Below are 16,893 nucleotides of genomic sequence, written 5' to 3' on the forward strand. Positions count from 1 at the left end.
AGCAGCTGTCTCCACAGCTCCAGTAGACTGAGAAAAGGAAAAGGAGGGGGCGTAAAGGAAAGGAAATTGTCTATGTGGCTTGGTCGTGGGGGTGGGGGTGGGGGTGGTTTAATATCAAAATTAAAGCTTTCCTCTTCAGTTTTAAAGTTCGTCCCCATATTAATGATCTGACATTAAGGATTGTGCAGCCGCGTTTGAGTCTGTCCATCTGTAATTTATAAAAGGAAACGAACAAGGAAGGGATAGAGGCAGCAAAGGGAAGCAGGGCGAGAGCGAGATGTAGGCGCGTGGGGACGGGAAGGGAGAGGCGGATTTGGCAGTCCAAGTGGGGAAGAGAGGAACAGGAATGGAAAGTGTGGCCTGGCTGCCCCGCCCTGCGGTGGGGAAGGTGGAGCCCAAGACATCTCACTCCCCCTCCTCCATTCTGAGGCTTTTCCTTGGAGGTGGGGGCTGCCGGGCATCTAGAAAGGGTCGGTCGACTTAAAGGAAAGGTGGTCTCCTGAGGAAGAGCTCCGAGACCTCTCTCCTGGGGCAAACGGGCAGGCAGGGGTGGCAGGGACAAGCACTGGCCCCAAAGCGACGGCTTTGCGGGCGCTGGGGACGTAAAGACCACCAGCAGGTCCCACGAATCTAGACGCCCCAAATTAGGGCTGTCGGTGCAGTGGAGGATGCCGCACTCGCCCCGCCCCCACGGAGGCACGCTCTATCCCCGTGCGACCCTAGGCAGGCCTCGTCTGGTCGCTCCTCCCCACACCCCCGAGTCCCGACCTTTTAGTCCGGACCCCCTTCTCGCCAACTCGGGCGACGATCCGCAAAAAAAAATGGCGGCCTAGCCTCGGCGCCTCGTCTCCCGAGTCCCGGGGATTGGCGAGGGAGGTAGTGGCCAGCGTCCGGGACCCGCGACCCACGGGCCTAGCCGGGGGCGGGGCGGGGGCGGACGAGGCCAGGAGCAGGCGGGAGCTGCGGGCTGGCCGGGCGCGCGCTGGGGCTGGGGCGGGGGCGGGGCGGGGTATCCGGGCGCGCGCCCGGCGCGGCGCGGGCGCGGGCGGAGCGGCGGTGGTTGGACACGGCGGCCCAGAGCCCTCTCGCGGCCGCGGCGGCAGCAGCGCCAACGCCAAGCAGCACCCCGGCCGCTGCCGCCGCCTCGCGCTCCCGCCGCCCGGCCAGACATGAGTGAGGCGGATCGGGTGCCCTCGCCTGCCGCGCCGCCGGCGGTGGTGGCGGCCGCGCCAGAGGAGAAGAAAGGGAAGGAGCCGGAGCGCGAGAAGCTGCCACCCATCGTGTCGGCGGGCGCCGGTGCGGCTGCGGTAGGTGCCGGGCGGGGGCCGCGGGGCGCCCCGACGGCGGGTCGGGAGGGGGTCGAGGGGCGCCCTGGGACCCGCGTCTCCTCCTGGTACCCCTGGACCCATGCTGGGAAAAACGCCTTGGCCGCCCTTCCTCTGGCCGAAATCAGAGTTGTGCCTCCTGGGCAGCCGCGATCACTTCGCGAGCAGCACCTTCCACCCTCGGGAAATGCCGGGGGTAGCGGGGTCCGCTGGCTGCTTTCGGTTATTTTTTGGTTGGGGGTGGGGGCACTCTCTCTTAGGAAATGACCAGCACCTTGGAGCCAGCATCATCTGTTGGATGAGGATAAGGTGTCAGACAGGCGAGAGTAGATTTTCCACTGAGCTGCCTGCCTGCAAGCCTTGTGGAAGCGAATATTTCCCCCTTTGGTTCGCTTTTCCTTCCCTTCCCCCTTCGGATTGAACACGCTTTGCGGCGAGTTTCCACTTAATTGTGACCTTTCCTTTACAGTCAGGGTAGTGGGGGGTGGATGCCTCGATGATGGTTTTATTTTTTTCATATGGTACAGACATGTGACATAAGGTGGGGAGGCTTTTTTAACCTTTCTTTAGACTCAAGTGATCTAAGCTTCAAGGCGATGATTTCCCAGCAGGATTTTCTTAAGGATTATTTGGGGAGCGCTCTCTGGCTTGAAACTGCATATTGCCAGATGATGTAATGGGCCAGCCCCCCTTCCCTATTTTTACTGGTGGTTATGACTGTTTACTTTGGAGCACACGCACAAAATTAACCTCTGATTTTTGAGATTTTTATTTGAGACAATATTCAAATTACTTCTTGAAACTTTCATACATTTAAAGACCATGACTTATGCAGCCCTGTGTGACAAAATAGTAAAAGTTTAGAGAACAGGATACATTTTCTTTATTCCTGCTTGCAATTCATTTTCTTAAAACCTCCCTCTTAAGTGACTAAGAACTTACGAAAATAGCTCACTCTAATTTAAAGTATTACAGGAATAATGTTTTGATTCGGCAGGTTTTTCAAAAATGTCTAAGGACTGTGATAACTGGAAATTGTTAGAGCAAGCTTTTTATGTTAAATCAGCACAGCAGAGTGCAGACAGTAATAGAATGACAATTTAAAAAAATTACTGTGTTTGATTGGTAAATTGGAGTTGTGAGTAGGAATTACTTTGGGAAATGCTCTGAAGGAATTTGTCACCCAGCTGCTTTTAGACCCAGTTCCTGCTGTTGGAATCCTAGGCTTTCATAGCTTATCTGGGAGGTTCTTAACTGGCAAATAGGCAGTGTTTCAGCAGATCATTTCTAAGTCAGTTTAAACAATGCATATATGCTTATAGGAACAGTTCCACGAATGGGGTTAGGTCCTCAAGTAAGCATGATCCCTGAAACTTACCTCATCGTAACTGAAAAATTGAAGACTTGGAATAAAAGCTTGGAGAGATTGATACAGTGTGGACACTGGTCTACAGATTGTTAACTCAAACCCATGGGCCTTTGAAATTCAGAGTTTTTCAGATTTTAGAAAGGTAATTCAGTATATATGTCATGTAGAGCATCTACCGTGAGGTCCTGGCCAGTTCCCCATAATCAAGCATAATAATGGCTCTGTAGTGAAAGGGATGTATTGTTCACCCTGAATTAGCTGAGGTCTCTCAGCAGCTTCATATAGTGCAGCTCAGGGTGGATTGTCAGAGTTCAGGTAGGGTACATGTTTTATCACCAAGTGAGTTACTAAAATCTTTCAGTTTTAAAAGCTTATAGGATTTTGAAAGTGCAAATCAAAGAATCTGGACAAGCGTGACCAATCAGAAGACTAGTTCAAGAAATTTTTAAACCTTGAAAAGACATAGGTTAAATTGGAAGAGTATAAGGATGCCTAGTAAAACTCAAGATTCTGAAGGCAGTTTTGGTGCCTTACAAGCAGGGTGGTAGCATTGTGCGATTTTTTAAAAAATTTTTTTGGGGGGGTTGTTTTTTTAATGATAGGGTTTTTGGGTTTTTTTTTTTTATGAATTCAGAATTTAAGGCTCTTCTTTGAATTGACAGAGGTTTGTCATCAGCAATGATGTTTTTAGTCATATCAGGAGAGAAAAGGACTTTTTCTCAGGTTTTGCACCAGGAGTTAGAAGAGCAAGGAGAAGATGAGGAACTTAACCGATAATGATGTGTGGTGTGTGCTATTTGTCAGAGATTTCTAGAGCTGAAATTCTGAGCCATAGCAGTGAAAAGCCTTAGTTAAGAAAATCTGTGCTTGGTCTCCCAGAGGGCAGGAAAGCCAGGGTGGTAAGTGGGCAAGGCCTTGGTGTGGGGGGCAGGGAAAGACAGCTTGTGGCCTGCTTGGTTGTTTTCCAGCCTCCATGTGGAGCAAATAGAGCTTCTGGAGGTTTGCTTAGGAACCTGATTGCGTCGCAAAGTTATTTCTTTGAACCATTTTAGTGATTCTTCCTTTTTGCCCCAAGTTAACAACTCTGTCTATGTAGATGGAGTTTATGACTCTTGTGGTGTAGCCCTGCAGTACTAGCTTTTTCCAAAGATCATTGTATCACATTTTTATGAGAGTTTGGAAATAATTTAAGAGTAATGGCTCCCTAAAATAAGTAGAAGACCAAGATGTGATGATCCTGATTAAGCTTAGAGAGTTGTGACTGTATCGTGGGCCTTTAAAGAAGGGTGCAGGGATGGGGCTGAGGGTGCAGGAAGGAACAGCCATAATGTAATCTAGCCTAAGACTACCTAAGTGTGCAGGAAGTCCATTCTAGCCAGGAAATGCCTACCACAGTAGTGTCAGACCTGACTGACCACCCAGTTACTTGGTAGCATGTCAAAGTCCCAATTCTGAGCTCTCACCCTAACACACTGGTTCTCAATCTCTGATGCACCATGGAATCACCTGGGAAATTTTTAAAGCCCTGGTTGCCCAGGCCCAAATGCAGGCCATTAAATCAATTGCCCAGGCCATTAAACCAATTACCCAATCTTTTTTTAATTCCCAGGTGTAGCAAAGATTGAACATTGAGGTTCTGTGTCCTGAATTAAAAGCTTCTTGGAGTCTGCTGCCCCAAGACCGTTTAGTTTGTGGAGCAGCGTTTGAAGTGGAGTAGTGAGAGGTATGGATTAAGTGAGGGAGGTACAGCAAAAGTCAGGTGTAGGGGGCAACTGAGAGAAATGGCAGTTAAGGAGGTTCTAGTTAGAGATGCTCAAGGGCCCAAGATAGAGCCTCAGAAGACTGTCTGTGTTTGAGTTTGGCCTTGTGGCTGTGGGGTGGTGATGCAGGCCTACAGAGCTAAGAAGAATAAGGAATATGAAGGGCTGATGATATGACTGTTTACTGAAGTTGACAGATTGGAGTGGAGGAGAATAGTATACATGAGTTGCTGATGTAATACAAAAGTTAGAAAAAATTGGTGAATGGGGAAGGAGAAAATAATAGTGACAAATGAGGATGGGTTTGTCTGTGTCAACTCAGCATTTAAATCAGTTGAGAAGAGAAAGAGGTTCTCATGGGTCAGTTGCAAGAAACTAAGTGGGTTCAAGAAAGAGCTAGACTTAGGTCAGGGAGGTGAAGGGCAAGGAAGGAAATTGGTTTAAGATTATAAAGGGAAGTTTGCTCCCAGTGAAGGTCTGGAGACTTGTCAGTTGAGGGGGGAAACAATAATGAGAAATTTGTGTTGGGGCATATAAACCGTTTTGATGGAGCCATTGGACCAAAATGTAACTACCAGTTATTGAACAACTATTATGTTTCACTTTGGACTAGATGCTACAGAAAACACAAAGTTTAAAAAAAAAAAAATTCTTGCCTCAGGGTAGGCAGGACTAACACATGAAAATACAACAAAGCAAAGCAATGTGTAAAAGCCATAGAAGCAATTTGTGCCATAGAAACAATTTGCACTATAGGAAATCAGAGAAAGGAAATCAATGTGTGCAGAACTGCGAAGAAAGACCTCAAAGCAAAGGTGATTATCTAAGCTGGCTGGCCATTGAAGGATGATAGGATTTGGATGGGCAGAAGCAAATGGGTCAAGTAATGCAGTGGGGGAAACAACATGAACAGGGCTAAAAGGGAAGAATTAGGGAGTAATAAAGCAAGCCCAATGGAAGCATGCTGGCAACTTGTGGGAGGTAAGTGAGATTGCATGGGGGCTGGACCAGATTATTAGGTGGGGAATGTCCCGTCCCCCCCCCCCCCCCGTGCTTAGCAGGAAACCATTGGCGTTTCTTAAATAGAGGAACAAAATAATGAAATTAGTGGTAGCGATTAGAGGTGGTTAGATGGGAGGAGAGAGAGGGCAAGGAAGGAGCTTTGTCGTTCATACTCAAGGTGATGGTGCATTCCCTAGGTTGGTGGCCAGATAGTAAGGCCTGAGGGAATTAGGGGGAACCTAACTAGGTAACAGGAATGAGAGAGAGGGAGATTAATAAAGGGGTTCTTGTTTCCAAATTCTCTCAGACGAAAACATTTACTTAAAAAAGCAGTCCAGCCAGCAGCATTGCAAATAAACATGTGTATGTATGATGAAACTGGCCCCTCTAGGTATTAACAGCAATCTTATTTTTGGAAAATCTTGTACACTTTGTCCATTATGTTCTAAACAAGAGATGAGATGGTAAAGAATGAATGCTCTAGCTGGTCAAGGTGATTTAAGCAATTTAATAAACCACAGATATTAAAAAATACATCCTATACACATATGTGCAATACCTATAAATAATATAAATAATTGCTGGTATTTATTTGAGTACCTACTCTGGGCTAAGCATTTTCCATGTTATCTCTCAGCTCAGTCAGTTAGTGCAACCAAAATCAGTCGCCTAACTGCTGTGACTGTGAGGAAGCTACTGTTCCCAACTCACAGGAATCTGGGAACCACATTACCTGTAGTGTATTCTGCCAAAGGGAAAAATGGCTCACGAAGTGTAAGCTCAGTTTCAATTCAGTTGAGACTTTTCTGACTCAGAAAAAAAAACCCATGCTCTTGCCCTTATTCCATATATTCTATGTCTATGGTCAGGGACCATGTGATTGAAAGAACCCATAGGTACAGCAGTATTTCTTATTTTAGAAAAGAGGATGTGGTCAGATGACAAATTTGTTGGCAACTTTGTTACTAGAGATGCAGCTATTATGGGAAAGACAGATGTATTCTGGGATATCTGATAATTTCTGTTTTAATTATGGTAGGAATGGATCACTAATTTCTATGTGGAATAAAGGAATCTAATTAAAGAAAAGTAATATTTAAAAGAGTCTTGAAACACAGAAAGGGAGGGCTATAGCTATATAAATTCATCACCAGGGTGTTTCTAATTTTGAGTGGGTTGTAAAGTCATTTGTCAACTTTTTTCCATTGTAAAGCCGTATTGTACTTGTCTGCTTATCCTCCCATTACTAATTAATTCAAGATGTTAGAACAAATAATTTGACTATATTTAACAATTGAAATAAAATGGTCCTTCTAAGTTATGAACCAGAGGACCTTCCAAAGTGTCCAGTATGCTACTGCATTTGGTATTTGTAGCTCTCTTTCTATAAAATGGGGAAATACGAATAGAACTTACCTCATAGGGTGGATAAGACCAAGTTAATTAATACACATAATGTACTTAAGAAAGAGCCTTGACTAAGTAAGCACTCAAGTAAGCCAGGCAGCCCTCTCCAATCCTGTCCTGTGGTTTCAGTACTTTCCTTTACAACCCTGTATAGCAAGCCTCAAGCTCTATAGATACTAGCTGTATCAGCTGTCTCCCTCCTAGCACACCATACACACACACACACACACTCTGAATCACTGAATTAAGGGATTACATGGGCTCTCTGCACTCTTTAGGGCTAGAGTATGCCTGGGTTCATATGAATTTCTTTTTGTAAAGTCATAGTTTCAGAAAGGGGTACCACTAGTGTTATAGTGTAGCCCCTTACTTTGGCATAGTATTTGGGAATTAACTTGCTTGTATTTACTTAGAACTGAAGAAGAGAGAGTAGAGAAAGATCACCAGAAGATAAGTGAAGAAGTGAGTGGAGCTGAGAAAGCCCTGGAAAGTTTGAATTTTTCTACTTTTTCTCCTATCAGAAGGATCTCTTCTTGTCTGTGAAAATGTTAGACTGCTAAGCCTTATGTGAATAACTAGTTGTTCCTCAATTGATATTTGTAATTTGGTGACAATTTAGTAAGCAGTCAAAAAACATTGCTGTGGGGAATGATGATAATAAATGAACATGCTGTTTAAAAATAGAAATTGTTGAAATTTTACTGATTCAGTGTAATTGAAAAGTCAGTCTGAAGTTTGAACCTAGTCATTCAAGGAAGCTATTCCAAGTAACTGGTTTTGATCCAGATGCTTTTTATTAAAGAACAATAAATTGAGAATTGTGCTGGCATCAAATCACACACTCTAAAAGCAGTATTTTAGTGTCAAGGGTAATCGGTTGATGCAGTTTCTTTTTTTCCCACGTTGTAAAGTAAGTGTATAAGATCTGCCAGGCCACCTTGCTCCCTGAAAAGCAAAGACTGAAGTTTCTGAGCTTCAGAACTAACATTTCTTTTGTATTAAGTAGGGTTAAATTTCAGTTATCTATAAGATCAATCACATTGTGACTTTTTTGGTGTTAAAATTTTGTCTCAAAATCCACATTCTGGCTTCCTAGTCTCCTTTGAAAGATGGTCTTTCTATCACTTAAAGGACGCAGTTCCACTGGGCAGGTGCGTTTAGTTTTGGAGGGAGGTTTATACCTTGAAAGTGGCCAACTTTTCACATCTTGAATGATGTGAAGCACTGATTTTATAACCCACCATTTCAATAAGGAATTGTGCAAAAACATGCAAAAAAGAAAACCGAAATATCTTTAGCCAGTTACAGGGCCTAAAACAGTCCTTTGTAGACTTAAGTCTATATACTGTATTTGTACAGTTGAGGCCCCTAATCTGATATGGCCCTAACTGGTAATTTAGGTCAGTTTATTTTAAAATTTGGTAAAGCAAAGTATATTAAATGATTTTTATTTTAATTTAAAACATAAATATGCATTTGCTCACTAGTCTTTTTAATGCAATAACCTTTGCTGTCTGTCTCAGGAAGCCGCTCACTCTTTTGTAAATGGTTTTTCTATGTTATCATGGGTAGTCCCTGGACCCATTGAGTCTGAAGGATACAGGCTTTATGTTAGGAGCACTCAATCAATGTATTACTGAAGTATTCCTCTTTGGATTTGAAAAATAAATTTCAGTGAGGTGTGGTCAAAAGTGCATAGACTGCCATTATCCCTATGTACGTATCCAAAATAACCAACACAAGTCACTCAGTTTTTATTTATCCAGATATCTTTTTTCTTTGTATTTTATACCATTTTTAAATTTGCTGTGTTTCCAGCACATCTTTTCTTCCTGAATGACATGGGGAAACAGTGAATCTGAATAATAATTTCTTAAGATTGTTGGACTGGATCTAGTCTAGGAAAGTGTGCTTTCATCTGCATCAGCTCTGTCCAGTAGAAATGTGTCCAGTGAACCACATATATGATGTAAAATGTTCTAATAGTCACATTAAAAAGAATAAAAAAATGAGGTGGAATTCCTGTCGTGGCTCAGTGGAAACTAATCTGACTAGTATCCATGAGGACTCAGGTTCGATCCCTGGCCCCACTCAGTGTGTTAAGGATCTGGCGTTGCCGTAAGCTGTGGTGTAGGTCGCAGATGTAGCTCAGATCCCATGTTACTGTGGCTGTGGTGTAGGCTGGCAGCTACAACTCCTATTCGACCCCTAGCCTGGGATCTACCATATGCCTTGGGTGCAGCCCTAAAAGACAAAAAAATAAATAAAATAAAAATAGAGGTAAAATAAATGTTAATATTATGTTTTGTTTAATTCAATATATCCAGAAACTTACCATTTCAACATTTAATCAGTATAGGTACTTAATAAGATATTTTACAGCTTTTTCATACTGTGTTTGAAAACTATATTTTACACTTATGAGTGCATTTCAGGTGCTCAGTATTCACATAGGGCAAGTGGCTATATTAGCACAGATTTAAGTGTTGTCTTCTCGTTCTCCCAAGATTTCTTAGATTCATTCTTTTTTTTTTTTTGTCTTTTCTAGGGCCACTCCTGTGGCATATGGAGGTTCCCAGGCTAGGGGTCCAATCGGAGCTGTAGCCGCCGGCCTACACCACAGCCACAGCAATGTGGGATCCAAGCTGCGTCTTTGACCTACACCACAGCTCACAGCAATACCAGATCCTTAACCTGCTGAGCAAGGCCAGGGATCGAACCCTCAACCTCATGGTTCTTAGATGCGTTAACTACTGAGCCATGACGGGAACTCCATCTTAGATTCATTCTTAGTTCTCATCGCTGCATATTCCTACAGCCATCCTCAAAGTGTGGTCCTCAGCATCCTTTTGGTTGTCCATGAGATCAAACCTCTGTTTGTAATGAGACTAGGATGTTATTTGTGTTGTCTTATTCTCACTCATTCTCTCGTGAGTGTATGTGTAGTTTTCTAGAGGCTGTGTGACGCATGATATTGCAACAAATTGAATGCAGAAACATATAAGAATCCAGCTGTCTTCTATGAAACTAGATATTAAAAAATAAATTTGTAAAATGTAAACCATGCCACTCTTCTCACTGATTTTTGTTTGGGAAAATATATTGTCCATAAATGGGTTTATTGTTATTTTAAAAGGAATTGGTTCATACATAATAGTATGAAGAGTTCTTGAAACCAGAAAGCTTGAGAACCAGTACACTAATGTATCTAGAATTTCCTTTATGCTATTACCATTAATGCTTTTTATTTGGTCTTACTGATGACAGGTATTGTACAGAAGTGAATTTTCTGACTAGCCAAGTCTTGTTGGACATTTGAAAATACCTGGTCATTTATCTTATGGAACATTTTCTGAAATACGTTATGTACAGCTCTTCTCAAATAGAAGATATTGAACTTAGGGATGGACCGAGGGTTTGGGATCGGTGTATGCATACTGAGGTATATGAAATGATTGGCCAAGAGGAACCTGCTGTACAGCACAGAGAACTCTACCCAGTTCTATGTGGAAAAAGAATCAGAATGGATTATGTGTGTTTGTATGAGTGGGTCACTTTGTTGTATGGCAGAAGTTATCACAGCCTTGTAAGTTAACCATAGTTCAATAAAACTTAAAAGCAAAATAAAAATTAAGAAAAGAAAATATTGAATGTAATTTAAAATATCCTGGTGACTGGATCCCTTGTGACAACTTTGCATTGCCCACCAAACCAAAGAGCTCTGTGTAGAGTCCTTATACCTATGCATTGGCAGTGTGTTATCTCTGCAGTAAATAAAACTGTCAGCTAACCTAAGGAGATATCTAGAATGCAGTATTAATTTTTCACTTGATCTAGTTTCAAATGCTAGCATTTCCACCTTTTGTAAAGCTGGTAGCTTAAAATGTATTATGAATAATGAATTTTGTAAACATAGAAATTCAATTTAAAATATTTTACTTCAGAGACTCTAATGCAGTGAGATATTATGGCTTTAAAAAGTGTTTCACAATGAAACAGAGTCAGCAATTATTCTTTTATCAAAGATTGGTTGAGAATGTGAATAAAAATGTTTTTTCTCCTAAGGCAGCTTTTGGGGGATAGAGCATAAGCAAAGTAAATTTTATCAGAATTTTGAATATAATAGAACATGATATTCAGTGCAAAAGCTATCACAGAAAACCATGAATATCGTTCTTACTGGCTTCTAATTGAAAAATATGATAAATCAGAAATTGAACTCAGATGTGATCTGTTCCTTAGTAAAAGTTGAAAGTAGGAACTCATATGTTAAAATTTAAAATAATATTGACAATACTTAGTTACATGTTAACAGGAGCGAAACAGGTATTCTAAGTATTTGTCTTTAATTTCTTGAAATTATAGTCTCAAATATAATCTGTGTGATTATATTGTCAAAAAAGCCATTGAGGTCCTTGTTAGCTATGTTTGAAATATGGTCTTTGATGAGTTTTGCAATTACTACATCACATTTTTTTAGTGGGTAAACTCCTGGTTAGCTTCTGCCTAGGGGGGAGAGAGTCAAGTCTGTTGTTTATTATGCCAGGTTTAAGTATTTTGAGTTTTTCTCCTTGATGAATCCTTCGAATTTTTCCCCTATGTTCCCTGTTTGTACTCTTCTTCCTCTGTAACAGCTGGCTGGGTATCCTGCTACTCTCTAGTCTTCAACACATGCAGCCCACTGTTGGTAGGCTGGCCACATTCCAGGACGTCATCTCTAGTGCTCCTGTTCCGCGGGACTCGTGGATAACACTTCCAAAGCTCCTCAGGGAACCAGATGTAAGAACTGTGGTAGATCCAGTTCTTAGAAGACTCGTAATGTTCTCTAACCTTTCATTTAGGCTGAAGTTTGATAGCCCTAAAATACCCAGTAGCTTCTTGATTCTCTAGTTTTTATGCAGTCTACCACCACACAGCCTGCTGCCATGTGTTTTCATGAAAGTATCAGGTTGTGGGTAAGGTTTCTTTTGTGTAAGCTGGTGTGGGGCATCTGCTATTTTGAGGGTTTGCTCTTATTAATCTGTAGTGCACTGTCACCCTGTGAAATCGTCCATGATTAATTTCATGTCATCTCAAGTGTAAAATATTAAGGGCATAGTCATCTTACAAGCCAAGAGGCTGACTAGACTGAGGATGTTTTTGCTCATTATTGTTTAAGCTTTTTTGATTACAGGGAACAGAAAATAAGGCCATATATACCTCCTTTTGGAAAAGGGATTTATTAACATAGAACCAGAAAGCAAATAGGAAGAGAGATTTGCTGCTTTCTATGCCTCTGATGTTCTCTCACTCTTAGCTGGTCACTCTTTTCCATATTCTTCCATCTAAAATCTGGAAAGACTGCCTTTAATTAACATACTAGGAAGCATCAATGCCCTTTATGCCAGGCCACCTAATGTGTGGCCACCTGGCCTACAGATGGCTGCCTTTTGGCTGAATGCCTGTCTCTGCCCCAATCCACGGCCATTGCTGCACAAAGAATAGCAGTAACGCTATGGGGACCGTAGAAGTGAATGCTGGATTTGGCATCCATGGTAACATGCTGAGTGTATCTTTCTTTACACCTGTACCTTTCCAGCCACTGGCCTTTCTCCCCTTCCGTGAAGCTTCTGGATAGAGCAAACCCTGCTCATTGCTTTCATTTCCTGACTTCCTGTTCATTTGCCAATTCATTTCATCCAGTTCCTGCTGCCACCGCTCCCCTGAATCTGTTGTCTCTTTTGTCCCCAAGATTTCATTACTGTTCATTTCATTACTGCACATTTTAGACCTAGCCACTCTTCATCATTCAGCATTGCTGACCTCTTTTTTCCTTGAAACTTGACCCTTCCTTAATTTTCTTTTTGCTTTTTACAGCTGCATCTGCAGCATAAGGAAATTCCTGGGCTAGGAGTTGAACTGGAGCTGCAGCTGTCAGCCTATAGCACAGCCATGCCAAATCTTAGCTGCATCTGCAACCTAAGCCACAGCTCACAGCAATTCTGAATCCTTAACCCACTGAATGAGGCAGGGGATCAAACCCGCATCTTTATGAACACTATATCAGGTTCTTAACCCACTGAGCCACAATGGGAACTCCATCCTTCCTTAATTTTTTTTTTTTTTTAATTTGGTCTTTTTGCTATTTCGTGGGCCGCTCTCGCGGCATATGTAGGTTCCCAGGCTAGGGGTAAAATCGGAGCTATAGCTGCCAGCCTATGCCAGAGCCACAGCAACGCAGGATCCGAGCCACGTCTGCGACCTACACCACAGCTCACGGCAACGCCGGATCGTTAACCCACTGAGCAAGGGCAGGGATCGAACCCGCAACCTCATGGTTCTTAGTCGGATTCGTTAACCACTGCGCCACGACGGGAACTCCCTTCCTTAATTTTTAATGCATTACCTTCTCTTGGATTTCTTAGCATTTTTGGTCTTTCATTCTTAATCTTTTTTGTCAGCTCATGTCATGTATGCCAGTAGTTCCCAGGGTTTTGACCTTGTATTAGTTTTGCATAGCCTTTGCTGTGTAACAGCAGCATCATGGTAACCCTGTCAGGTAGAAAAATTACATTATTTTGGCATAAGAAGCATGCTTTTGCCTAGTGACCATTGGTTCCTTTTCTTGTCTCTCACGAATCATGTATCTATAAGCCAATCTAGGATTTCTTCAAGTTTTTATATGTTCTTTAATCATAAGCCTTCTTCATGGTGAGGTGTCAAACTGTGTCTGTTCTCCTGAAATTTGAAATAAAGCATTTTACATTGTTCATCTCATTTAATTTAGAATTTATGGACCGGTTCTCTAATCCTCATGCTTCACATTTGGACCTGAAATTAGTGTTACCGTGTTGCCATTGCTTTGGCCCAGGCTGCTGTTCTTCATTCCCTTTACCTACTGTCTCAGTCCAGCTCTTATTTCTCTCACCAGGCCTGATGTAACTTCTGGTATTGCTCCCCTTCAGTCTGTTCCCTACACTGCTGACAGAGTGATTTCACTAAGATGTAGATGTAATCATGTCACTCCCTGCTCACAAGTCCCCCGTGATTTTTCCCCGTCCCCTTCCAGGGTAGACTTGGTACTGCCTAGCCTCAAGGCTTCGTGATACCGTTCCTGCCTACCTCCCCAGTCTCATCTCACTGGGCCTCCCTTTCTGATTCTGTATCTCAACTACAGTGCTCCCTAAATCCTCTTGTTGCTCAGCCGTAGGTAATGTCAGTGACAGTTACCAACAAAAAAAAGCCCTTGATATATTAAGTTATTGTAGATATTTGCAACTAAGTTGGCAAAGTTCTGTTACCGGGAAGCCATTCATTGACCCCATGTTACAGATTGGTTACTTTTATTAATTATTATGCATATCAAAACATATAGTATATCAAATTTGGCACTTGTTCCCACGATTATTTAAGATGTTTTGATAGTATGAAACATACAAATAAGAAAACTTGACCTCAGTAGTTAATACAGTTCTCATTTAAGTATCCTGATATTTATAGCAAGGAAGGATATATTTTTTCGAATGTATAGGTTACTTTTATTTTTCTAATCAACAAACTAGTTCTATGAATTTGAGTATATTCTTTTAATTTACCAAGACTATTTTACTATGTAATTTACTGAGACTATTTTATATGAAAGTATTGTGTATCACTATTTTATTAATCTCTTTCTCCGTTTTTCTCTCTCTTCCTTGGGAATCTACATTATAAATCTATTAGCAATTAGAGCTGATAGTTGTTAAATGGCTTTGTTAATTGAATCCGTTACTTGTTATATTATTATTTAAAGATTCCCTGGTGAACCAAGCAGTGTTCTTTGGGATCTCTTTTTATTAAGAAGGGGTAGACCATATGATATCACTTATATCTGGAATCTAATATACGGCACAAATGAATCTTTCCACAGAAAAGAAAATCATGGACTTGGAGAACAGACTTGTGGTTGCCAAGGGGGAGGGGGAGAGAGTGGAGTGGACTGGGAATTTGGGGTTAATAGATGCAAATTATTGCCTTTGGAATGGGTAAGCAATGAGATCCTGCTGTATAGCACTGGGAACTATATCTAATCACTTATGATGGAGCATGATAATGTGAGAAAAAGTATGTATATATGTATGTGTGACTGGGTCACCTTGCTGTACGGTAGAAGATTGACAGAACACTGTAAACCAGCTATGATGGAAAAAATAAAAATCATTTAAAAAATTTTTTAAAAAGAAGGGGCAGAAAAATAAAGTGAAATATTGAGTCTTTCCCAAAATTGCTGGAAAAGCAGGTTTCCCTAAAATGCAGTTAGTTTTTCTGTTTATGTTAATTTCCTCTGGTTAAGTGGGTTGCTCCTAAAGCTATTCAGTTTCCTTCAGCATATATCCATGAAAGTAGAGAGGATAATATCAACCACAAGCATTGTTGTGAGAACAGGCTGATATGTGTAACATGATAAATGCTTAGTGAGTGATAGCTACTGTAGCCAGGGACTCTGAGCTATCGTGGTTTAAGATTACGACATCAAGGTCATTCAGACTAGGGTTTGAACTCCCAGTTACCAGCTTTGTGAATATTTTTCATGGAAACTTCAGTTTCCCTGTTTGTAAAATGAGGTGTAAATTCATAATTCATAGGAATGTTGTTTTAAAGCACCTAATATAGTAGTAGGCATATACCAGGTGCTCAATACATGACTTGTTTAGTATGGTGTTATTATTGGAATAATCCTTTGTGGAGCACCCAGTGTCTCATAGGCTCTGTTCAAGACCCTAGATGATATTGTCTGTGATTCTGAAACTTCAGATTCATATCTTATGTCTATTAGAAGGTTAGGCAATATGTTTAACTCTATAGGTTGGACTATGTAGGCTAATCCTAACAAAGAAATATTGACTTAGATTTCATTGATCCTAAATCTAGCCAAGAAGCAAGCAAAAACAAGCAAAGCAAGCAAACAACCAGGAACAAAACAAATTTTGTGAGCAGCCAAAGAAGTCACACATGCACAATTGCATAGATGTGCTTTCCTTATGGAAGTACTCCTCAAGTTCTGATTTAGAGCCCAATACATCTCTGGTGCTTGTTAGCTGAATGACTTTAGCTGAGTCTCACTTCCATTTTCCACGTCTGTGAAATAAAGGAGTTAAATAACTCATTTCTAAAAATCTCTTAGGTCCAGAAATTCTCTTTGTGTATAATATCTGATTTTTTTTCTGGGTTATTTTCTGTAATAATCTCTTAAAAAGGAATACAGAATAAATTTACTCTAAAGTGTAGGATCTCTGCAACACTGGATGTCAAGTTCTGTGATGAATAAGGAATTTCTAGTCCAGCATAAAGGACCAGTATGAGAACAATTACAGTTTCAGTGGCATAATTTAAGTAAATTATTAAATAAGGCATAAATAAGAGTGACTGAATTTTGTGGAAATGGTGACCACCAGAAGAAGCTTTGCAGAAGTTATGGCAGATGGATTATGCAGCATTTACAGTGTAGCCCCAAGCTTCAGTGTTTGAAAATTGTAAAGGTTTATTTATTGATAATGGTGTAATCTAATGTTGGTCAGCATTGGCCCTGCTCCACACAGTGACTCAGGGACCCAAGGCGATGGATGCTCTAATATCTCAGTTTGCAGCTTCTACGATTGTCACAGTGAAGGAAAGGAGAGAGGGGTCAGAGATTGGCCCACAGCCTTGAAAGCATTGTTACTTTCTAGTCCACAAATGGTAGACATTACTTTTCTTTGTGGCCTATTAGAATTAGTTAGATGGCTCTACTTAGCTGCAAGAGAGTAGGGGGTGTGTGAGAGTGAATATTTGGTGTGTGTGAATTCTTTGCTGCATGACATCTGAGCTCATTCTAAAAAGATACATGGAAATCAGTCTGGTGAATGAGGAAGGAGGAGATGAAAAAGAAACTCTCTTCTGTGAAAGCAAAGAAATTGTGTACCTTTACCATAAAGAAGTGAATGTCAGAGAAGTTAACTATTGTGTTCTACTAAGCATCTGGAAGCTGGAATATAGGATGAGTTGGGAAGGGCTGAGAGCTGAGAATGAGTCC

At 41.5% G+C, this 16,893-nt stretch overlaps 1 protein-coding gene across 3 annotated transcripts in view; it reads left to right on the forward strand.

Moving 5' to 3' along the window:
- Window positions 1–1,066: 1,066 nt before the first annotated feature.
- HECTD2 (HECT domain E3 ubiquitin protein ligase 2) overlaps window positions 1,067–16,893 on the forward strand; it is an 85,910-nt gene continuing 70,083 nt past the window's right edge. For 2 of the 3 annotated variants that reach the window (XR_007132299.1, XM_047761454.1), the window contains exon 1: window positions 1,067–1,307. Coding sequence is in view for 2 of the 3 variants with exons in the window: in XM_047761454.1 (XP_047617410.1) it covers window positions 1,170–1,307 (138 nt within the window). In the remaining variant the exon portion in view is untranslated. The remainder of the gene's footprint in view (window positions 1,308–16,893) is intronic. The other variant, XM_047761453.1, reaches the window with a different exon arrangement.

The sequence above is a fragment of the Phacochoerus africanus genome, chromosome 15 (genome assembly GCF_016906955.1).
Source record: "Phacochoerus africanus isolate WHEZ1 chromosome 15, ROS_Pafr_v1, whole genome shotgun sequence".
Lineage (NCBI taxonomy): Eukaryota > Metazoa > Chordata > Mammalia > Artiodactyla > Suidae > Phacochoerus > Phacochoerus africanus.